Source organism: Cupressus sempervirens, chromosome 5, assembly GCF_028749045.1.
Source record: "Cupressus sempervirens isolate cs-2001-9-10 chromosome 5, ASM2874904v1, whole genome shotgun sequence".
Lineage (NCBI taxonomy): Eukaryota > Viridiplantae > Streptophyta > Pinopsida > Cupressales > Cupressaceae > Cupressus > Cupressus sempervirens.
Window position 1 is genome coordinate 644,507,599 of NC_143122.1, and position 24,412 is coordinate 644,532,010.

Here is a 24,412-nt window from a genome sequence, read left to right on the forward strand (position 1 = left end):
ATGGCTACAATAATTTCCTTCAATGCTGCCCCTTCTGCTTTGTTTTTTTTTCTGATATGCTTTTTCCACTTGCTTTTTCCGGATTTTCTTTTTTCGTTTTTCTTTTTCGAACTGCTTTTTTGGCCTGCTTTTTTGGACTGCTTTTTCGGCCTGCTAAAAATGCCTCCTGAAATGCTGAAATGCTGAAAATGGTCTTAGGCACGATGATGCCCTAGCTGAAGTGACTGAATTATCACCTCCAAATGTGCAACCCTTCAGAAGATATTTCACTTCCTCAATTATGCAAATCCAAGGGAGTTTTCGTTCCCAAAGATCAACTGACTATCTAAAACCACTTGGCTCCACAATAGACTATGTGATTGAATCACAATTTGATGTCAAGAGAGAAATAAACAATTGGATGATTAGAATGAAGCCCGGGGTGCGTATTTTTTTTTTCTCCACTTTCTCCAAAAATTTCTAGAACATTATTTTATTTTATCTATTAAGTGACTTTATAAAAAATATTTTATAATTCAAGTCACTTTATTAAATTAATTAAATATAAAGTTACCTTTTAATATTTATTTATTTGATAACTTTATAAATAATTAACTTAATACCACTTATTTATTTAATTAAAATAATTAATTAGTCATCCTCATAAAATATTCATTATTTTGGACAATCTAATTAATTAAATTAATTAAATCAAATTGCCTCCAAAATGGGGACATGACAATTAGGCACTAAGAAACTCTATCCTTGTAGAGTATGAGTTCATTTCACACCTTATATCTATCATCATGTGTAATTTCTTACAAGAGGTTTGAAGCCCAAACATCTTTGGCATATTCAGTTATAATGTCCTTCCAATCAGCTGTTATCTCCACAATTTAACATAATGCAGTCTCCTTGATAAAGCATCAACCACTACATTCCTTTTCCCTTTGACATAAACTATATCAAAATCATAGGCCTGCAATTTACTCACTCACTTTTGTTGTCTTTCACTCAAATCTTGTTGGTTTAAAAAGTATTTAAGGTTATTGTGATTAGTTTTGACAGTAAACTTACTTCCAACAAGCTATTGTCTGAACTTGGCAAGAGCATGCATTATTGCTAGTATTTCCTAGTCATAAATTGAATAGCTCTTTTCAGCTCCTCTCAATATTCACTTTCAAAAGCAATATGATGTTTATTTTGTGTTAGAACAACACTTATCCCTTTGCTTGATGCATCACATTCCAGCTCAAATGTTTTGTTAAAATCAGGTATAGCCAACATAGGACATGAACTTACTAAGCTTCTAAACTGATCAATTTTTTTTGGTGCCTTATCATACCATGCAAAAGCTCCCTTCTAAGTTAAATCAGTCAATGGGGTAGCAACCTGTGAGAAACCCTCAAATCTTCTATAAAATCCACATAATCCAAAGAACCCTTTCAACTATGACAAATTTGTTGAAGGAGGCCAATCCACGATTGCCTTAGTTTTTTCAGGATCAATACGAACTACCCTAGAGCTAATAATATTACGAAGGTACAACAGTTCTGTTAAACCAAATTCATATGTAGACTCCTTTGAATATAAAGATTCACTCTCAAGAATCTTAAGCACTTCTTCTAAGTGCTTCAAGTGCTCTTACCAAGTTTTACCATGTATGAAAATGTCATCAAAATCTTTTAATCAAACTTATAGAGCTGCTTGTTGAAAATATGGTTCATGCAAGACTAGAAAGCAGTTGATGCTTTTGTCAACCCAAAGGACATGACTAAGAACTCATAGTGTCCAAAATGACATCTAAAGGCTGTCTTTTCCATATCCTTCTCTCTGTTGATGTTTTGTAGCTTCTCTCGGATAAATTGTAGCAAAGATATATATATATATATATATATATAACTATAAAATTGTGATTATGTTAATGCACAAACTGTCTATCCTTTACTCACTTTCATATAAATATAAGAGGATGCTGCATTTGAAAAACACATACCAAACATAACATGGCAGTGTTAATACATTTGCAGTGATCCCAGAAAATCAACATGGTATAAGAGCAAGCTGCAAATGTAAGAAAATGGTTAAAGGCATTCAAATAGAAAGCACCAATTATTGAAAAGTCTGACAAAAATAATTATATCAGCGCGCAAACCAAGGTTGAATCACGGTGTGGATTAAGCCAAGCATAGAGGAGTACATGCCAATCAATGCAAGGAAGCAAGATACACAGTCAAAATATGGAATAATTGAAACATGTAAGGGTGTAATTACTAATATATTATATCTTGACCAAGACATTCAAACTATTCAAATAGAAGAATGGGCATAATAGAAACCACTTACATTTCCCCCCGGAAATGTGAAGCTAAGGTGCTATTTCATAGAATAAAATAATCTTAGGATACATTGGAATTATAAGAATCTTGTTCAAATTATAAGACATTATAGAAAAATTCCTGCAGTTTTCCATTTCTGCTATAGACAAATAATGGGCTTTCCATTCACTGTTAATTTGAAGAGTCAATCTAATTGCAGAAGTAATATTTGTGATACCATATATTTTTTATCATCCCAGAATATACACAGAGTATAATACATCTAATCAAAGATAAAGTTCAAGCTTCTGGTATATTGGGTCTGTCAGTTAGAGAATGAATGATATTTTATTTAGGATAAAATAGAGATTTTATTTGGAAGAAGTATAATATTAGTGGGATTTATATGTTTGGTTTACGACTCATTTTCATGATTTTTACTGATGTCGTGAATGCCAAATAGCAGATACATTTATTGGAGAAGAATTCTGAAGTTTATTTAGTTGTAATATATGTTACAGGAAGTTAAATTGAAAGGAAATATTCAATTTTCCAGGCTGAGTACTTTGCCCCATCAAAACTATATTATAGCAGCCTGGTGATTAATATTTATGGAATAATCCTTGTTGTGATTAGTAAAGAGAAAATTAACATTATTGGGACAAATATTAATAAAGATGCCCGGTTAATATATTGTCCAGCCGGATGCTTACTAACGTTTATCATTTTCTTGATGAGCGATAAAAATAATGAAGTATTAGTGTGATTAATATTCAGAATAGTCACTATGGAGATGATGGAAAAGTTAAGTGACAATGTGGAGAGACACGACAATAATGTTGAATAGTGACCATATACTGTGGAGATTTTCTCAGATGGAATACCAAATCATGTTTATAATGATTGCTTAGAGGATTGGGAAGAAGATATGTTGATGAAGTTGAAGATTGATGCAAATCACATTGCAGAGACAAAAGATAATTCAGAACAGTATGCCTGTATGCGGAGCCCCTTGCTCAAATGATGATGTTGGTGAAATGCGGATGGACATACCCTCATATATGTGGGGTTTTTTAAATATATGGAAGGGCACCCATCAAAAATCTCCAATGAACGAATATATTAGCAGTAGAGTATTTCCTATGTCAGTTTAATAAAACAAATATGGTGACCATATGCAACCTCATAGAAGGTGGTGATAGAATAAATGTATAAACTAAGACAAGTGATACGATGCATTATAATGAGTCAAAGGTCAGCAATAACAAAAGCTTCGATGTGCCCATGATTTATCGAAGGTGTTTTATCCAAACTTAAGGTATAGGGAAGTCTTTATGCAACTTGATGATAATATTACATTCAAATTTATTAGTGCGATGTATGTTTAAGAAAGATGTAAAAGCAATTGTATAATGAAAGGCGAGATTATAATTGAAGAAAGTATAATTTAATTTAAAGAGTTATGACCTTTCATTTTGAAAAGACACACCCGCCATTGCATAGGGTATAAATAAAGGTTATTTGATTTGAAAAGAAATAAATCAGTAGTTGAAGAAATGTGAGGAGTAGAAAAGAAGTCATCTAGAGGGCATTGTCCTTTGACTACATGAGATAAGTACTCTTTTAAGTACATTTTTCAAGTATTGTATTCCTAATATAATAAATCTCCCTTGTATTTCTATACGAGCTAGTTGCCTTGATCTTTTCTGAGGATGCTCTTGCAAGAAAAGGATTGATATGAAATTCAGAGGGAGTCTAACACATCCTTCTGAAGAAGCAGATAGAGGATATGTTTCAGTTGATCTTTGAAGATCTTGATCATATTATATGTTTCAATTGATCATTAAAGGAAGCTTTAGTTGGGAGCTTAGATGATTGTTTTTTAGAGGAAGTTTAAAAGTCCATGTATGTGACTGTATGACCTTAATGGGCCTATCCCTTGTGTACATCATGAGGAAGTGATGACTTCCAAATGATGTCACTTGTATTTGCAGAAGTTATTGAAAGGTGACGATCTTACAATAACTTAATTTTCTATTATGATGGATATCTTACGATGTCTATGCAGATCGTGATAGATTATACTTTGCATGGTGGATGTTTATATGGTAAGCTTTATGAGAATGTGTGTGCACATATCTTATAAACATTTTTTTAATGAATACATGGTGAATCATATGCAAATTGATGTTCTAGAGGGCCATTACGCAGAGTACCTGGTCAATATCATGTGACTTGATGTTCTGGAGGCCATCACTCATAGTACTTGGTAAATATCTTGTATCGCAACATTTTGAAAATTCATTACTCAAAGAGTATTTGGTGAATATCATGTGTTGATATTCTGGAAGACCAATACTCATGATATCAGCTGTGATATCAAACCTTATTCGAGTACTTGATGAATATCATGTGTTGATATTTTGGAAGACCAATACTCATGATATCAAATGTGATATCAAAATGGTGGATATCTTCTGATCAAAGATATCCTTAAAATTTTGAATTCCTAATATTACCAATGGTGTAATATATGTCATGTGTTTATTCTACCTAGCTAAAAAGGAGTGTTGATGTTTTGTAGCTGCTCTCGGATAAACTGTAGCAAAGATATATATATATATATACACTTATATATATATATATATATATATATATATATATATATATTAAAGATATTATGTATATAAATAACAATAAGATTGTGAGTATGTTATTGAACAAACATGTCCCTGTCTATTCTTTACTCACTTTCATATAAATACAAGAGGATTCTGCATCTAAAAAACACATACCAAACATTATGGTAGTGTTAATACATTTGCAGCGATCCTGGAAAATCAACACTCTCGATCCTTGATTTGATGATACCCTGATCGCAAGTCTATCTTCGAAAAGAAGAAAATTCCATGCAATTCATCTATCAACTCATCAATGTGAGGTATGGGATACCAATTCTTAGTTGCTCTCCTATTTAAGACTATAGTCAATGCACATTTGCATGGTTCCTTTTTTCTTCTTCACCAAAACTACTGAAGATGTAAAAGAACTCTTACTTGGTCTAATGTGTCCATTTCCAACAATTATTTGATGACCTTTTCTATTTCGTTTTTATGTCTTTTTGAATGTCTGTAAGGAGTAGTTATAATCGGTTTAGCACCTTCTTCTATCTCTATTATGTGTGCAATACCTTTGTCCGGTGGAATTCCATGAGAGATTTCACTAAATATTGTGTTGTACTTATGCAAAAACACCTTAATCTCAGACCAAAAGCTCCTCTTTTGTTGTCTTTATTCAGCTGGTGTGATAACATTCTCTGCTGTCCACTCCAATTGATCATGCCTCATTAATCTTTCCATTCTTTTGAAGCACACTATTTGTGAACTACCATTTTTCATACCTCTAAGAAGAACCTTCTTCCCATCAACTTCAAATTTCATTTTCATTGTTTACAACTTCGTCCTAAATTCACCAAGTGAATGGACCCATTGGATGCCAATTACTGCATCAGTGTCTCCAACACTAACCACATAAAAATCATCCTTCAATTCATATTCACCTAGTTGAATGCATAAGTTTGGTATCTTCCTTGTGCATGTGAGTGTAGAACCATCAACAATAGTCTAAACCCCCCACATTTTTCAGTCTTTAAACCCCTTCTTGCTAGAATGTCTTCATCTATAAACTTGTGTGTTGCACTTGTGTCGATAAGTGTGATTATTCATTGTCCACACAACACACCTTTAACTTTGAAAGAACCTATTTCCTGCAAGTTGGTTAATTGTGCCATGCAACTCTTCTTTCCATGTTCCTTTTCCAACTCTTCTGAAGAGCAATCTCCATCACTAGTGTTGGATTCAGTCCGCTGCTTTGAATTTTTAGTTGATTTTGGAGCTATAAGTACTCCAATTGTTTTACTTTAAGCTTTCACAACACACTTACGAGTTGGGTCCCAAGGTTCTCTACATTGGAACCATAATTTCTTCTTTTTAAAGTCAAATAGTTACTCATCATCTAATCCAATTTGAACTTTCTGGGACTAATCAAAATCTTTGTGTGATTGTTTTTTATCTTTTTCCTTTTTATAATCAAGATTTCTTGAGTGGTATTTACTCCTTAAAGTTGATGCCTCCATTTCTCTTGCTCTTTTGATAGTATCCTACAAATTTGTTTGGTTTATAGCCTTAAACCAGTTTCTCAAAGGTTCCATTAAACCATCTATGAAAAGCTCACTCTCCTTTGTGAGATATCAGTTACTGAAATTGAGAGCCTTTGAAAATCCAAAATGAAATTCTCTATAGTTCCCCATTGTTTCAACCGAGCTAGCTCTTTGAAATCTAATTCTGGGACCTTCTTATCAAAGTGGTTTATGAGTTCCTCCGTAAATTCAGTAGTTTATGATTTTCTATGTAAATTCTGCATAAGATACAATTTGATCATAGCCTAAGGTAATTGGTTCATGATACCACCATTCATGAGCACTAACTTCTGAATGCAAAGTTGCATATTTTATAGTCTCATCTTCTGCCATTGGTTTGAGTTGGAAGAAAGTGTCTAATTTTTGTGCCCATGATCTCGCTGTAACTTATCTTGATCCATTAAAGAAAGGAATGGTTACCTTACCAACTCTTCATTGCAATTCTTGGTTCTGAAATCTTCCACCATTTCCCCTACGTGGTCTAATCCTTTCCCTAAAAGCTATGTAATCTGTAAAAGGCATCTCATTCTGAAAATCTACTCCCTATGCTTGCCAAACAGCCCAAACGTGTCTATGAAACTCTTGATCGCTCATTCTCAGCCGATAGGTTGTTAGCATTACAAAATGTAGGCATTAATGGTCTTAAATGGACTGCAGACCCAAAAGCTCCTTACTGCTCATGTCCATTTGTAGTTGAACTCTATCCCTGATTTTCATTGTCTCCTTGGTTCCTGGTATTTCCATTATTTTCTTGCCCTTGTTGTTTCCACTGTTTACCTGTTATCATTTTGCTGCACTAATTGAGTTAGCATTTGGGTCATTTGTTATTGAGATTGTATTAACATACTCAGCATTTGCCTTTGGATCCTTGCCAACTCCTCTAAACATTTTTTTGATTCCACCAGTATTACAAGCATCTCTATCCAGTTCACCTATTTGAAAGACAAATTGTTCAACCTCTGGTTACTGGTCCAAATTGAGATTCAACCTATTCCTTTGAAGATAATAATGATATGTTGATGGACGCATAATACCTAGTCACATAAGAGCTTTACAAAGCTCTGATACCACTATAATAAGCTACTCATTTTCTATGGCTATTTTATTTAAATATTGAAAAAATGGATTTTCCTTCACTCAACACAAACCTCAACAGTAATGTTAATTCTAAGAAAAAATAAGAAACACCTACCCTAGCAGAGAGACTAGTTGGACCAAAACATTACTTCAAATATCTTTTAATTATTTCAGAGTAAGAATAACAACTGATAATGTCAATTGTAACAGAAACTTAAAATAACTTTGTTCGAACAACTCTTGTAACATTAATGACAGGAGATTAAACTTACAAAGCTTGTATCACTTAAAGTCCATGGTAGGTTTCACACAGTTCATTCATGTGAATGGAAACTGCACACTCTTGCTGGGCAACTGAACCATCTGTAAACAACCCTTGGTTTTCTTCTGCAAGTCTTAGACAGCCAATGAACAAATTTCTCTTTTCTCTTTGTTTTATTTTAAACTATATCCTTTAGGAATTCTTTTGGATTATATAATAACACAAATACAGAACACTATTACCATAACACAACTCCAGATTTATAAAAAATTATTGTAAAAGAAAGATAAGTGACTATGAGCAAACTTATTATCCAAATTACAATGCTTAGCAAGAACCTGTTTCCTGTACATGTTAGCAGGTGCCTCCCATTAGCAAGAACATCCAGAATATGTTCAACATGGCTCCAATACTCAGCGGTTGCCACCTCCAATTCCAAATGCAGCTACAGACTTCATGCTCAATACCTAACATGGTGAATTCTGGTTCCAAATGCAAACAACAGCAGTAATAAAGGATGTCTGATATCAATGTGGCCTCATGGGTTACCCATGTTATTGTAGAAGGTTTACTCGACACTTTGCTAGCCGTACTCAATGTCACTATTAAAATAATAGTATAGACTTTATCTCCTAAGTGTCTATATTATTATTTTAAAAACTTATTATTATTATTCATTGCATTCCATATTATAAATATTATTATTTTTCTTTAGTTGATAATTTATATATCAACTATTAGATAATAATAATCATAAAATGCAATAAATAATAATTAAAAAGGGAGAGTTTGATTTTAAAAAAAAAGGACTTTGCATTGTAATTTAAAGTTGAACTAGGGTTGAGAGGGTGTTAAGATTTTTTAATGCCAAGTTTTAAGGGGCAGTTTCAATGGATATTTTTAGAGGCCTAGTTCAGGAGGAGTTTGGAGTACATTATGGAGTTATTTGTGGCAGTTTTGGGGTCTTTTAAAACTTTTCTCATGCATGGATGTTGAAGGCTCAGTTTGAGATATGTAGGACATATTTTTGGAGTTTTTAGAGGTTCTTGATAATGAGTTAACTCATTATTTTGACCCAAACTTCCTGATATTATGCAGTTGGTATTGTTGTTATATACTCCTCTTGTTTTTCAAGAGGGGGTTCAGATTTTGAGAAAAGAGGGATGCTTATGTGATTTTGTCCTTGGTATCTGTTTCTTCATTATTTTGAGCTATTATGCAAATATATTGTTCTTTGGGCCTGTTAACTCCAAAATCTGCACCCTAAAAATTTGCCTTAAGTCCTAAAACTTGCAGCGATTTTGGAGAAACATGGGATCAGCCAAAAGTTGTGGGTAACTTATAACTTGGCTGAACCTCCAGATTCTAGGCCGGTTCCTGTATGATATATCTTATACCTTACTTGTACTAATGGAGAAGTGAAAAATTTAGATGGAAAAGGGTAAAAAGACAACCTTAAAGCGAAAACTTAAAGAAATAAGGTGATACACCGGATTGATAACACAAAGCACTGCTATACCCGAGACACAATGAAAGCTTGACAAGACAATCAAAAGAAACCCTACTTGAAGATCCGCTAATTCATATCAACAATTTAAGAGAAGGTTTATGAACTTGAAAATCTACAAAAGGAATTTGATCACAATCGAATATATCAATAATGGAAACACGACTCAAAACCTATGAACAACTATTTAGATAAAGAAGATACAAGATAAGACATAATTCAGAAAGGTCTATTGTTAAAACACAATTTTAATAACATCAATCACCTTAAAGCATACAACTAAATCTGCCAACTCCAAAAACTAGTTCCAATGAAAACTTTATTTCAATCAAAGGCCCAACAAACAGTACATCTGCATAATGGAGAAAAAGGCACTAAGGACAAAATCACAAAAGCATCCTCTCCCAAAATCCAAACCCCTTCCTCTCAAATAAGAGGAGTATATATCAACAACACAACTGTCTCAAAATAGGAAAGCTGGGTCGAAATAATGAGTTAACTCATTATTAAGAACCTCTGAAAACTCCAAAAACATGCTAAAAATATTCCGAACTGAGGTTCCACCAACCATGCATAAGAAAAATGCAAAAAGGTCCCCCAAATTGCCATAAATCACTCCATAATGCACTCTGAAGTCTTCAGTCTGAACTGTGCCTCTAAAAATAACAACTGAAGTTGTCCCTTGAAATTTGGCATTTTAAATCCAACTCCTTCCTTAACTCCATTTAACTTCATGACTTTTAATTATTTGTCTAATTGCATGAAAGTTATTATTTTAATAATTGATTTATAGACTATCAATTATATAAAATAATAATTACAATCATTTTAATACTTATGCAATTTAAGAAAAAATAAAATAATAATAAACATCCTAAACACCTTTCCCTTATTACTTGCACTACTTTTTTAAAAATTGCATTTTAAAATCAATTATTAGCTTTAAGTTGATTAAATCAACTAAAGCACAATAAAGCTTTAAACAATGCGCATGCAATTTTAAAATAGAACTTAGACACATTATGCCAATGCATTGTAACAAGCATATGCAAAATAAAAACAATATCAACCCTCTTTATTTGCAGTCGGACCAAAAATTTTTCTCCAATGCGATTGAGAAACTTGTTAAAAGGAAAAAAGGGTTTACATTTTGTCATTTGGCTTTTGAAAATCGCTAGAGTTGAAAAACGGCAAATACGGTTATTTCAAACCCTAGCCGCCTGCATTTTTCTGTGATTTTCCCTCTCACCCGCATCATTTCCTGGTATTTTTCTCCATTTTGGAAGGCGTAATGAGGGTCTTTTTTCTAGACCTGGGCTTGAGTATGTGTGTTTTTGGTTGCCGACTGGTTTCTGTTGGAGTCGTGAGTGCTATGTTTGGCTGCAACCTCATTTTTGGTTAAGGGCTTTCATTGCTCAGCATTTATCTTCGATTAAAAATGGAGCTGACTAGTTTTTGTTGGAGTCGTGTGGAAGCCAAGACGCGGGTTTACTATTGTTTGCTGTGATTTGGACGACCCTTCACTTTTACTTCTTGTATTTGTGTCTGAAGACTCACGGCTGCTAGATTCATGGATTTTTTTTTTCCTTGGCTGCGGGCTGAATACACAGAATGGAAGCGGGAATGCCAGCACATTATATTGTTTTCTTTTCCTCGAAACAAAAGGAAGAAACGTGGTCCTCAGTTATTGTAAGAGATTTTTTCCTTCTTACTTTCTTGTGCATCTTCCCTACTCCATGGGTATAATAAATGACCTACAAACTGGATTACTTCTTTGTTGTTCTAAGAACACATTTATCACTTTGTTGTATTTAAGATACCTCCGTGAGCTTGCTAAGGTAACCCTTCATCATACTGGTTTTATTTTGGAAACAGACCTGCAATAACTGGGCACAATTTATGGTTTCTTTGTGATGATTTCTTGCTATATGAGTGATGCATCATTAATAAGTCATACCACAGCTGTACCTCCTCCATTTGTGTTCTAAAATTAGAAAAAAGTTTAAACTATCACCTCAGATCTGTGGTTTATAATGAAGCTTTCTTGCTTATTTGCCTTTCAAAACATCTTTTTCCACCTTTCCTTCTGGAAATTATTATATATGAAAATAACTGCATCTATCTCAGATCTGTGCCTTACTTGCAAGGACTTTCTGCTGTGTGCTAATCATTTTTTAGATGATTTGCAAAAACTAATGATTACCTTTCTGAAAGTAACTAAAATATTGGATTTCTCTGTTATTGGCTCTTTGATGGAAATTGTCATGGCGTTATATTTTCTTTATGAGGGTTTGTCTACTGAAAGTAATATCCATGAACTTTTCTTTTTTGCTCCTTTTGCTGTATGCTTGATATTTCCATATGATGTTTGCAAAAATAACTCTCATTTGTAGACAGTTCTTTGCTGAAAGTTATCATAAACTGATCCCTGCTACTGTTTCTTTGCTTCTGAGATTTCGACACCATCTACTGTTGATTTTGCAAAGAATTCATGATATATGAGGCTTTATGCTATCTGTATTCGTTTGAACTCCAAGAACTTGTGATTTCTTTACTCTTTGTCTCTTTGTTGTATGCTTGATATTTGCATTAAACTGTTTTGCAAAAATATTACTGATTTGTATTCATATTCATTACGGTAGCTGATGATATTAAAACAAAAGGTTTCATGCAATGAAATACATGTCCCTTTAATGTTTTGTTATCCTATCGCTGTAATGAAATAGTAGTACCTATTCCTTGCTTACTTGGATTGCAGCTGCACTTCCTCCATTCTAGATTCTGCGTGTTCTTTTTATTGTAGAATGTGATTTTGTTGCTTTACGCCTGTCAAAAGAAAAAGGTTTCAAAACTAAGATAGTTTGTCCCTTTAATACTTTATTTTTCCGCTATTCTTCTCTCTATCTGCTGATGTATGCTTGTATTCCACTAAGATGAATAGCGTGTAGGATGGTGAATGCGAGATTTAGTAAGTTACTAGCATTGCTTAGATCCATTGGATCTAACTCATTTTTTCTTTGTAAATGCAGGAATTGGAAGCACTGCATGGGCGAGATCTGGAATAGCGAGAAGGCGGATGCAGTTGGACGCCACACCACTAGTCATTACAAGCAATGACTGGTGCCCATGAACTTTTGTCCTTTTACTCTTCTTTCTCGCTATTATTTTTAGTAGAGTATAGGTGCATGTTAGCACGTAGGGACTACTCTCATAGTCAGATGTGTGGGAGAAATTTACTTTCAACATTTCTTTTAATTTCTGTCCTGATTTGCTCCATCATGCAAACATTGTATATTATTTCAAAAATCAATAAAGATACTTTTCTTTGATGCATTTTCTGAAAATTACTTGAAAGTAGTAAGCATTTATTTTCCTTTCAAGAACATGTGTGAAAAATGAACAACAGGGCCTTTGATTGGAATAAAGTTTTCATTGGAACCAGCTTTGGAGTGAAAGATTTGGTTGTATGCTTTAAGGTGATTGATGTTATTCAATTGTGTTTTCTTGATAGACCTTTTGAATTTTGTCTTGTCTTGCATCTTCCTTATCTGATATCTATTTCATAGGTTTTGAGTTGTGTTTCCATTATTGATATATTCTATTTTGATTAGTTTCCTTTCGTATATTTTCAAGTTTATAAACCTTCTCTTAAATTATTGATATGATAAGCAGATCTTCAAGCAGGGGTTTTTGTGATTATCTGTAAAAAACTTTCATTGTGTTTCAAGTATAACAGTGTTTTGTCTTATCAATCTTGGTGTATCACCTTATTTTAATCTGTTAGCTTTTCATGTTCAAGGTTGTCTTTTTACCCTTTTTCATATAAGTTTTTCACGTATCCATTAATACAAGTAAGGTATCAAATATATCATATAGGAATCGGCCTAGAATCTAGAGGTTCAACCAGGTCATAGGTTACCCACAACTTTTGGTTGATCCAATGTTTCTCCAAAATTGCTGAAAGTTCTAGGAATCAAAGCAGAAGAGGGTGCAGGTTTTGGAGATAACAGTTTTTGGCACGCCTGGTGGGATACTTGCTTTATTTTTTAAGGAAGTTGCATTTTTGATATGCGAACAACAGAATTTTATTATTATTTGCTCAAGAAAATCTGCATATCTGGCGACTTTGTGGGAAAGAAAAGAACAGATCATTATTGTTAATGAGAAAGATACAAATTAGAAGCTCAAATTCATTTGAATACCTACAGCTCGAAACACCCAAAAGACGTGGGAGGACTCTTGCTAGGAAAAAACCAGTGAAGAGAAATAAAAAATCAGCACAGGGTACTCGAGTTTATCAAAAGAAAAGTCGTTCCACGCTTTCAGCAAGTCCCAATTGGAGAACTGAGCCGTTTGAATCAAAAATTTCTGCATCTTTTACAGATACAACAGCAAGCTCAAGTTTAATAGCAAATTTGTTTTCAGGAGTAGCTATAGCTTCAATACATCAACAACAAATCAGTTCTTAGTTGCCAGTAATGGCACAACCAAGAGCTTTTGCTTTTGTTCCCTTTAATCAGGGGAGTCCTTTAAATCTCCAACAGCATAACGACATTCTTTTGGCAGCCTTGAAAGGAGTGTCGTACTTCACTGGAGAAAACCAAACCACAACTTTTGAGCATGTTAGAGATGTAGTAACCCTATGCATGTTCATCATGTGACACAAAAAAATGTAGCAATCAAATTATTGGCAGCTTCATTCAAAGGAAAAGCATTGGAATGGTTCAGAAGTTTACTGGTGGCTTCAATAAGCACATGGGATGAATTGGGTGATGCATTCACCAAGTTTTTTGAAGATAAGTCTGATCACTTGTCATTGGTAGAACAACTGACAACTATAAAAAGGGCTCCACAAGAACAAATGACTGATTTCAATACACATTTTCAAAAAACGTGGGATAGGATACCTGTTGCTATTAGACCAAGTGCTGATCACGCATTTTTGTATCATCTTAAGAGCTTGAACAGTGATATCTCTGTCATGATTCAGTCTATGGGAGGTACTACGCTGCCGCACTCATTTACCATATTAGTAAGGGCAGAACATAGCCTCATACAAGCAGGTAAAATCGCACCTAGACTTCCTATGCCCATTTTTCCGAATATACAGCCTGATATGCCTTTACAAATGCCATCATTGAATTCATTGCCAGCTGTTTCCAGCCAAGAGATAGTGGTTGCAGGGCCTTCTCAAGAGCTGCAAGAGATTAAACAAAGTCAGCAAAAGATTGAATACTTAATGCAAACATTTGGGAATGAATTGGTTAATCTCAAAAAAAAATAGTTTCAGCGAAGGCAACCTTTTCAAACACAAAATTTTGCTGCAAATCAAGGATATTAGTAGCAGAACCAAGGTTACTAGCAGCAACATAATCAAAGTTATCAACAGCAGAACCAAGGACAATCCAAAAATAGGCAAAATTTTCAAGGGTTCAATGCTAGAAATAAATAGATTATAAATCAGAGACCATATAGGCCTTAAATGCAGCACCCCTAAATGTTGCAAATCCGGTAAAAGATATAGTACTCGTACCAATGCAAAACAATATGGCTGCTGAATATGAGTGGTGTTTACTATGTAATCAACCTCATAGTCAAGCTACCTATTCCAATGGCGTGATCAATCAAGCTTTGATGGTATAAAATGCTACAAGTATGCAGCATACACCTGAGGCTGAAATAGAGCAACAACAAGATGTACCCCCTGTGGATGATTCATTCCTAAATTGGCTAGTAGATGAATTTTGTGGTATAAATGGTGCTGATCCTAAGATTGCTGTTTATTCCAGAAACAAAAAGAGAGCTCTAGATGACCAAAAGACTAGTAATAACAACAATGTAAGTGATGCAGCCATTGCCGGATCATCTAAGCCAACTAATCAGCAAGTTCCATTAGCAAATCTTCCACATGCCAACATGGAATAGCAACAACAAGCACAACATGTTGTTACAAAATCATAGCCTAAGGTACATACATCAATTCCTTTTAATGTTGTTGAAAATATGAAGAAGATGAATGTATCTATTAGTATGTAGGTTTCTTTGGCAATTCTTGGTCAAGTTGATATGTTGCAATCTGAATTATCAAAAAGGGGTAGTGTTGGTGAAAATATACCAAGTGTTGTATTTGCAAATAATGAAGAAAATAGCAACAAACCAATAGTCCTAACAGTCAAACCTCCCCCTTTTTACGTGTCTTTGATTATAGGTAATAATTTGGTTCACAATTGTATGATTGATAGTGGAGCCAAAAGCTCAGTTATGCCTAAAAATGTAGCAGACCAGTTAGGGGTGAAATATCAATATCTGAAGAAAGGTGTAGTACAATTGGATGGGTCATTTGTCAACACAATAGGTGTCATTAAAGATGCTAGTCTTACCTTGCATGCCTATCCAAATTTCTCAATACCTCAGGATGGTTATGTCATAGATCTTCCGCCATATTTTGCCTTATGCTTATTGAGAAATTTCACAGCAAAGATTGGTGGCTATTTTTCATCAGATTGGTCTCATATGCTCTTTAGGTCAAGATATGGTACAAAAATCACAATTAAGTCTAAAAAGTTAGCTAAGGACCATATAGAACCTTATGTCCCTACTGCCATTAATGCAAATCTGATGTCATTTGATAGTGATGAATCTGATGTGGTAGATTCTAAAACATCTCTCAGTGGTGTTCTAGATATTTTACTTGATGAATGGGCCGCTGAAAATGCTATTAATAGTCAAAACAACGTTATCCATGATGCTGGTTTTGGCAATTACATGATGTTAGATCAAAGCCCTGAAATTCCAAATTTGGTCAAAGATACAAATTAGATCAGCCAACAAGAAAAACAGGTATGGAAGATGTATTTTGATGGTTCACAAAGTAAGAATGGTGCTCATGGGGGTGTAATGCCAGTATCACCTCAAGAGGATAAATATTTTGCTGCTTTTCGTTTTTCATTTGCATGTTCTAACAATGTGGCTGAGAATGAAGGACTGGTACAAGGTTTGGAATGGGCGAGAAAGAGGAAAATAACGTGCTTGCAGGTTTTTGGGGATAGCGAGCTCATTGTGAACCAAGTTAGAGGTTTTATTTCTGTCAAAAATGACACTCTAAAGCTGTACAAAAACAGGGTATGGGATATTATCGAAGAATTCAAAGCTTTTAATATAACATCCATACCTAGAGCAAAAAACTAGTTTGCTGATAGACTTGCAGTAGTAGGTGCACAGTTCAATATTATTGAAAATGTCACAAAAAAAAATGAACAACATCGTGTGAAGGTGCTAGTTAGACCTTCAATACTAGATAACAACATAAATTGGCAAGTTTTTGATTCAGATGAGCAGATTTTAAACTTTTTATTACAAGAAGATGTGTTTTCAATTGCTAATCAGAATAGATTCAATCAACATTATGGTGATCAGGTTATACAATTGAAAACAAACAAGTTGCCTAAAGGTTTGGTTACTTTAGAGACTATCTTTGATCCGGATGATAAGGTGAAGAAAGATAAAACTAGTTTGCTAGTAAAGGAAGAGCATTATGAGGAGCTGAAAATTTCTGAAGGAAAACGGCTAAAAGTTGGTAAGATAAACTCACCACAAGAAAAACAATCTTTTATTGAATTATTTCAGGAGTTTAATGATGTTTTGCCGGGGATTATTCTGATCTGAAAGGCTTTGATCCTAAGCTAACCCAACACAATATTGAGCTTGAGCCTAACGCCAAACCTATAAGACAAAAATAGAGACCTATAAATCCTAAGCTAGAACATTTAATGCTAAAAGAATTGGACAAGCTTTTGGAAGGAGGGATTGTCTTTCCTATCAAACATACTTCTTGGGTCTCTAACCTAGTACCTGTAAGAAAAAAAAATGGAGAGATACATTTGTGTATCGATTTTAGAGACCTAAACAGAGCTTTACTAAAAGACAAGCATCCCTTACCATCCATGGAACATATTTTACAATATGTTTCAGGTTCTGAAAGGTTTTCTTTATTAGATGAGTATTCCGATTATAATTAGGTTTTGGTAAAAGATGAAGATCAGTTGAAAACAACATTCAGCACAAAGTGGGGAACTATGGCTTACAGAAGGATGCCTTTTGGACTAGCTAATGCTGGAGCTACGTTTCAAAAGGCTATGGATATGGCATTTAGAAATTTAATGTACAAGATAGTGCTGGTATATTTAGATGATATTACTATTTTCAACAAGGAGGCTAAAGACCATATTTTTCATCTCAAACAAGTGCTAGAAAGATGCAGAGAATTCGGTATTTCCCTTAATCCAAAAAAATCTGTATTTGCTATTCACAAAGGAAAACTTCTCGGATATATTGTTTCAAAACATGGTACTACTATAGATCCTGAGAGAGTACAAGCAATTTTAGAGTTACCATTGCCTAGCCATAAGAAGGGTCTACAAAGTTTTCTTGGTAGGATCAATTTTGTGAGACATTTCATACTTGATATTGCCAATCTTTTAAAGCCTTTAACAGCAATGTTAAAGAAAAATACTATTTTTAGTTGGACCAAAAAGGGGAAGCGCTGTTTTGAAGCAATTAAAGAAGCCTTGTCTGCTGCCCCTGCTTTGGTTAATCCAGATTTTACCAAAGATTTTATATTGTATACTTATGGCAGTTTTGACGCCATTTCAGCAATGCTGGTGCAAAAGAATGATGAAGGATTTGAGCAACTTGTTGCATTTTTCAGCAAAGGTTTGCAAGATTACAAACAAAGCCGGTACAACTTTGTTGAAAAGCATGCTTTTTCTGTCATTATAAGTCATAAAAAGTACAAACATCTAGTTTCCAACAGCAAGATTCATCTAATGGTATCCCATCCAAGTGTGAAGGAGTTTTTATTAAGCAAAGATTTAAATGAAAAAAGGGCACGCTGGATAATGTTGTCGGTAAATGTATCATGTAGCCAATGGGTAGAGTAGTATCCGAACGGGCGCGTGACGCTTGAGTCACCCCTTCGGAAAGGTATATGTACACGTCCGAGATGGACTTTGGAATCATCGATTGATCATTGTAGTCATTGTAATCGGATTGTAATCTGCAAGTGCATACATGAATAAAGTACCTGTATTGAATTGAATCGTGTTATACATGTGTTGAGCTTTTTACCCTGTACGGTAAACATTTGGCGCCATTGCTAGATGAACCTGGAATGAAGGAATGATATGAAGATTGATGCCGAATTTGCCAAACAAGGATAGGAACAAGGTAAAAGAAAAAAATGAACTAAGTACAGTAAAAGAAATTTTAATTTTAACACAGCAAGCAGAGCGCAGACAGAGACTTCAGCAGATTGCCGAGGGGCACCAAAGGGGTGAAGAGGCACAGATGGAGGGAGTGCACTCACCTAGTAGGCTGAGGAGTGTTGAGGAATTGCTGGAAGAAACTCGACAATGCTTGAATTTGGTGGAGGAAACAAGGGAAGAATTCTTTAACCTGTATATGCCGAGGGGAGAGTGTCCGAATGGAAGGGAAGCAATTCGCATGGCTCGGAGTGCCGAGGGAGCACGAGCGTAGAGTGATCTCTTCATTCCTGATACACCGAACGAATGGATACAGGCGGAGAATAGAATGTCACTTGAAGACTTCTCACCAAACAACGCAGTTGTTGGAAACAAGGCTGTTATACAAAACAGCGTGGAAGTCCAGAACAGCGCGGGAGCACAGAACAACGTGGAAACACAGAACAGTGTGGGAGTCCAGAACAACGCGAGAACACAGAACAACGCGGGAGTTCAGAACAGCGTGGGTACACAAGTACCTTAGAATCAAAGGCAAGTAATGATGGCTGTCCCTAAAGAAAAGTTACCCAAGTTTCACGGAGATGGTTCAACAGACCCTATCAGACCATGTAAAACATGTGAAACTATATGGACGGAAAATGGCATGACGGTTGAGGATGATTGGGTAAGACAATTTCTAGCAACCTTACGAGGTGTGGCGATAGATTGGTTTTCTGACACCAGTCCTCAGAAACTTAATACATGGGAGAATGTTAAAAAAGAATTTATAGCAGAATTCAGATTGCTCCGAGATGATAATGAAATAGTGGCAAAAATCTACAGCACCAAACAAGGAAAGAATGAGATAGTCCAAGCCTATGCCAGGTGACTAAAAGAATTGATCGAAAAGATGGAAAGTCAACCAGCGGATGGGTTGAAAAAATGGTGGTTCGTGGAGGGGCTACGATCGGTTCTTAAAAAGAAAATGAAGATTGTACCACCGACATCGTACACCAATGTGTATACTCGTGCCATGTATTTGGAAAGCGAATAGAAGACGAGTAAGAAGAAGAAACATAAGTCCTCTGATTCGGATGATTCATCCTCGAAGAGTAGTAGTAGTGATGAGGAATCAAACAAGAAGGTGAAAGCGCTATAGAAAGACATGTTGTTAGCCAACTGGATGGTTCCGGCGGTATTTTGTATTCTGTAGCCGACGGTCCGGCGATGTTTCTGTAGCCGACGGTCCGGCGGTGTTCCTGTAGCCGACGGTCTGGCGATGTTTCTGTAGCCGACGGTCTGGCGATGTTTCTGTAGCCGACGGTCTGGCGATTTTTCTGTAGCCGACGGTCCGGCGATGTTTTCTGTAGCCGACGGTCCGGCGGTAAATAGTTTGTAACAGATAGAATAATTGTGGCCGACGGACTCTTTCGGGAAGGTTCGGCAGTAGTATTTATATCCCGTCTGGGATCATTGTAAAGCATATTGAATCTACTATTGCGAATATAATTCTGCTGTTCGTGTTCATTGTCTGTATGCGTTCATTTTCTTTACCTGTACGGTAAACACATGTTGCGGATGATGAAAGAATTCAAAAATTTGAAAAAGAATTCGGATACAGTAAAAGGAGAACTGTGGTGCACAGATTGCAAGGAGGACAGACATACAAAGGTTTCATGCCCGAAGAAGCAATTTTGTGACATTTGCCAGGTGGCGGGGAATTCTCTGAAAGAGTGCCCGTTTAACTTGAAAGCAAAGGACACTAGCAGGTGTTACTAATGCAGGAAGCGTCAAACAATAGCAATAATGCGGGCAATGATGCAACTTCAGGTGGCTATCGAAATAATAATAGATGCGGAATGGGTGGAAACAATAACAATAACAATGGAGGCTGGAGTAGAATACAATATGATGCGAGTGGATGGCTGATGATATAGTGCTGGGCATGTAATCTTTGGGGTCACTTCACGAGGGAATGTACTACGAAGGAGACGCCACAGCTATTGTGCAGATGGTGTGGTCCAGGGGACCATGAAGATTCAAAATGTCCAAAACAAAGCGTAAATTTATTAAGTATTGAAACAAGTAATGAGAACGTGTTGGTGATCATGCAAGAGCAGGCGAGGAAGGCAAAATATCTGAATGCGCAAGAAGAAAAGGAGAGGTTACAGAAAGCCCGAGCAGAGATAGAGAAGCAGATGATAGCGGAGAAGTCACAAGTAAAAGACACTACTATAACTCCAAAAAGAAACTTGGCGGAACAAAGCATGGTGAAACAGATAATGCAAATGGAAGTGCCAATTAAACTAAATGATCTTCTCACCATGCCATAGCTACGTACGACAATTATAAATGTGACACCATCCCCGAGAATGACGGAGGAATCAAAGGATAGTAAGGAAAAAGCCACGGCAGCAACTACAGATCCGATGTTACTAACACTGACGACAGGTAGACATCCAGAAGTGGTGGAGATCGGCATTTTGGGCACGGTGCTAACGGATACAATAGTAGATGGAGGATCGGGAGTGAATGTGATGTCGGAAGATATCTGGAAAAAACTTGGACAACCAACATTGTGGCCACCCACCTTTTAGTTACTTACAGTAGATCAACATGGGATAAAACCCTTGGGCACTCTTATGGCGCAGTCGGTAACAATTGGGACAACCATTTTTACTAGATTTTGTAGTTATTCCATTAAAGAGAAGAGGGTACGACACCATCCTAGGACGAGGGTGGTTGGTGCAAGCTAAGGTAAAGCATGATTGAAAAAGGAATACTCTGTCAATGGAGAAAGGAGGTAGGAGATTTATAATCGATTTGCATACACAAATGGTAGGAGAAGAAACAGCGTCGTCAGACTCAGAAGGCGAAGGCGAGAATGATGACGAAGGGAAAAAAAGGATGGAACTAGATGATGAAGGGGTGCTAAGATTGGAAGGAGGGTCAACTAATGACGACTTAGATTCCGTGAATGGACTGCTACACTGGCAAATGGAAGATTATGAGGTCTTTCTGAGTTGCAATATTTTGAGTGTCGAGGAAGGAAAAGAAGGCCATAAGTTTCTGAAGGAGTACAGTAAACTGAAGGAAGGAGAAGCGTAGGTGGATGAAACACCGGCCCATACGTTCAGTAAAGATAAACTGATGAAGTATGAAGAGCCGACAGTGAAAACAATGAACTTGGGTGATGAGGAAAATCCGAAGAACATTCTTGTAGGAGATGATTGGAACCCAATATTGGAGGCAACAGCTTGGACGTATAAAGACTTAAAAGGAGTACCACTAGAGCTATGTGTCCACCGGATACCATTAATCAAAGGTGCGGTACCTGTACAGAAGCGGCCGTACCGAAGGAATAAGAACTATGCAGCATGGGCCACAAAAGTTGCACAAAACAGGTGGAAGGTATGGCGTCAGAAGCGTTTAAAATTAAACAGATTTCAACCTGGTTAATTAGTACTAAAGTATAATGGACGAAATGAAATAAGGCCTGGAAAATTTAAAGTTAAATGGGTTGGACTGTACAAGATACAGGAAGTTGGGTATAACGGAGCAATTAAATTGTGGACACTAGACGAAAAAGAAATACCAAATGCCGTAAATGGATCAAAGTTGAAAATATATAGAGAAAGAAAGGATCCTCCGCTGACAAACAGATGAACGAAGAAAAGATGTCTGTAAATAATGTATATATGTAGGAAGTGTATATTTTGAAGCGAAGTTGGGATAGTTTAATTTACTAAATTAAAAAAAAAAAAAAAGTATGTGGCAATAAATAAGAAGTCAGATGTGATAGTCAGAGAACAAGTGAGAAGGATGAAAATAAATTATGAGGTAGAACCGTACGGCCTCAAAAGAACCTTATTGGAAAAGATTTAAAAAATAATAAACATGATAAAAAGCTAAGCAAGCAAAGTGAGGAAATAAGAACAAAGTGAGAGTTTTGATGACCATACGACCCCCCTAGATGACCGTATGGCCTTATTGAACGACTGTATGGCCTCATTGAACAATCGTACGACCTCAAATGGAGTTATGTTGGAAATAATAATAAAGCAAGCTTAAAATTTGACATGATTGTACGGCCCTAGATGCCCGTACGGACCCAAGACTTATGCGATGGGAAAAAATATAATGAAGTAGAAGAAAGGACCGTACAGCCCTATCCCATACGGACTTGGAGAGCAGTGGAAACAAGCCGTACGGCCTTAAGAAGAGTTGAGAAGAAGTTTACATGACTGTACGGTCTCAAACAAGTAGAAGCAAATTTCACCATACGGGTTGTGGCCAGGAAGCAGGAGCAAGCCGTACATAAGAGCTAAATAGAAAGCCGTACTAGGTAGAGAAAGTTACAGGTAAAGCCGTACCATCACCTGGGAGGCTGAATCCAATAAAGCCGTACCATAGAAATTGCTCACAGGATTTGTAGAAGCCATACAATACGAAAGCCAGCAAAATTTGTGAACAGTAATTGGCATAACGGTGTGACATTTATTCACAAAACGAAAAAGGGGTAACAGTTAAGCAAGTCTGCAGGAAAGAGGAAGTAGAAGAGCTAAAAAAATAAAATAAAAAAAACGACCCCGCCCTGTATTGCGACAGGGAGCGCACTTGACCCCGTTGGGGGCGTTGCACCCTAGACCCCCAGTCATTGCGGATTATCAGTCGTGGGAAGTATGACCAATTGATGAGACTTGGAGCTGCGACGATAGGCATGAGTGTCTATGTGTTAGAGGTGGCACTTGGAGTAGGTGTTTGGGCGTGAGACCAGCTTGGTGGATGCATAGAGAGCTCGGGAGGAGCTGATCATCCAGTTAAAGGTAGTACGGTGACACTTGGCTCAATGTACCCAGGAGTTGGAAATAGAGAAAGCGGCACGGGTGGCTATCGAGGTCAGCTAAGGAGACAGTATTGTGTTAGCAGAGGCTATAGATGCAACGTGGTTTGGAGACTAGTTTGGTGCAGGCATGAGACAAACGTGAAAGTGATGTGGCAGAAGCAGATATATCTTGTTGTAGTTAGTCAGTTAATGTATTTTGTTGTTAATAAAATTGTGTAATGAATTTTTTTATATTGTCGTTCGGAGACGACCTTTCTTTTGGGGGGGGATGATGTTGTCGGTAAATGTATCATGTAGCCGACAGGTAGAGTAATATCCGAACAGACGCGTGATGCTTGAGTCACCCCTTCGGAAAGGTATATGTATACGTCCGAGATGGACTTTGGAATCATCGATTGATCATTGTAGTCATTGTAATCGGATTGTAATCTGCAAGTGCATACATGAATAAAGTACCTATTCTAAATTGAATCATGTTATACATGTGTTGAGCTTTTTACCCTGTACGGTAAACAGGTAACTCGTGTGATGGATTATGACATTGATATCCATATCACCAAACTTGTCAGAGGTAAAGGATTATGTGAACAGTTGACAGATGACAACCTTCAACAGGTGGAAAATAGTCAAAATTTGTTGCTAGTTGATAATGATCAGGCTGGAAATAATCAATTAGCATACTGGTTGACTGAAATGAGTCATTATTTGCGAACAAGGGAGTGTCCTTTGAGGTTGGATAGAGCAAAATGCAGGTATTTCAGACTTCAGTCAATTCCTTATGTTTTGGTTAATGATGTTTTCTTCAAAAAAGATCACAGTGGCATCTTATTGTGTTGTATAAGTGCTGATCAGACCAGCAAGATCCTGGAACAATTCCATGATGAAGGGGGTCACTTTTTCCCAAAGACGACAACTTATAAAGTGTTGAGGGCAAGATTCTATTGGCCGAATCTATTCAAAGATGCCCATAATTGGTCAAAAAAATG

General features: G+C 36.2%; 2 protein-coding genes across 13 annotated transcripts in view; one reads left to right on the plus strand and one right to left on the minus strand.

Moving 5' to 3' along the window:
• LOC149557555 (uncharacterized) overlaps positions 1 to 12,674 on the plus strand; it is a 96,891-nt gene extending 84,217 nt beyond the window's left edge. For both annotated transcript variants that reach the window (XM_089832187.1, XM_089832188.1), the window contains exon 3: positions 12,371 to 12,674. In XM_089832187.1, coding sequence (XP_089688313.1) covers positions 12,371 to 12,406 — 36 coding nt within the window. In that variant the 3' untranslated portion in view covers positions 12,407 to 12,674. The remainder of the gene's footprint in view (positions 1 to 12,370) is intronic.
• A 792-nt stretch (positions 12,675 to 13,466) lies between these two features.
• The window catches only part of LOC149557557 (protein MOR1-like), an 85,412-nt gene continuing 74,466 nt past the window's right edge, over positions 13,467 to 24,412 (minus strand). For 10 of the 11 annotated variants that reach the window (XM_089832198.1, XM_089832196.1, XM_089832195.1 and 7 more), the window contains one exon: positions 14,015 to 14,538. The gene's annotated coding sequence lies outside the window, so the exon portion shown is untranslated. Of the gene's footprint in view, positions 13,932 to 14,014; positions 14,539 to 24,412 lie in introns of those variants that run through there. The other variant, XM_089832192.1, reaches the window with a different exon arrangement.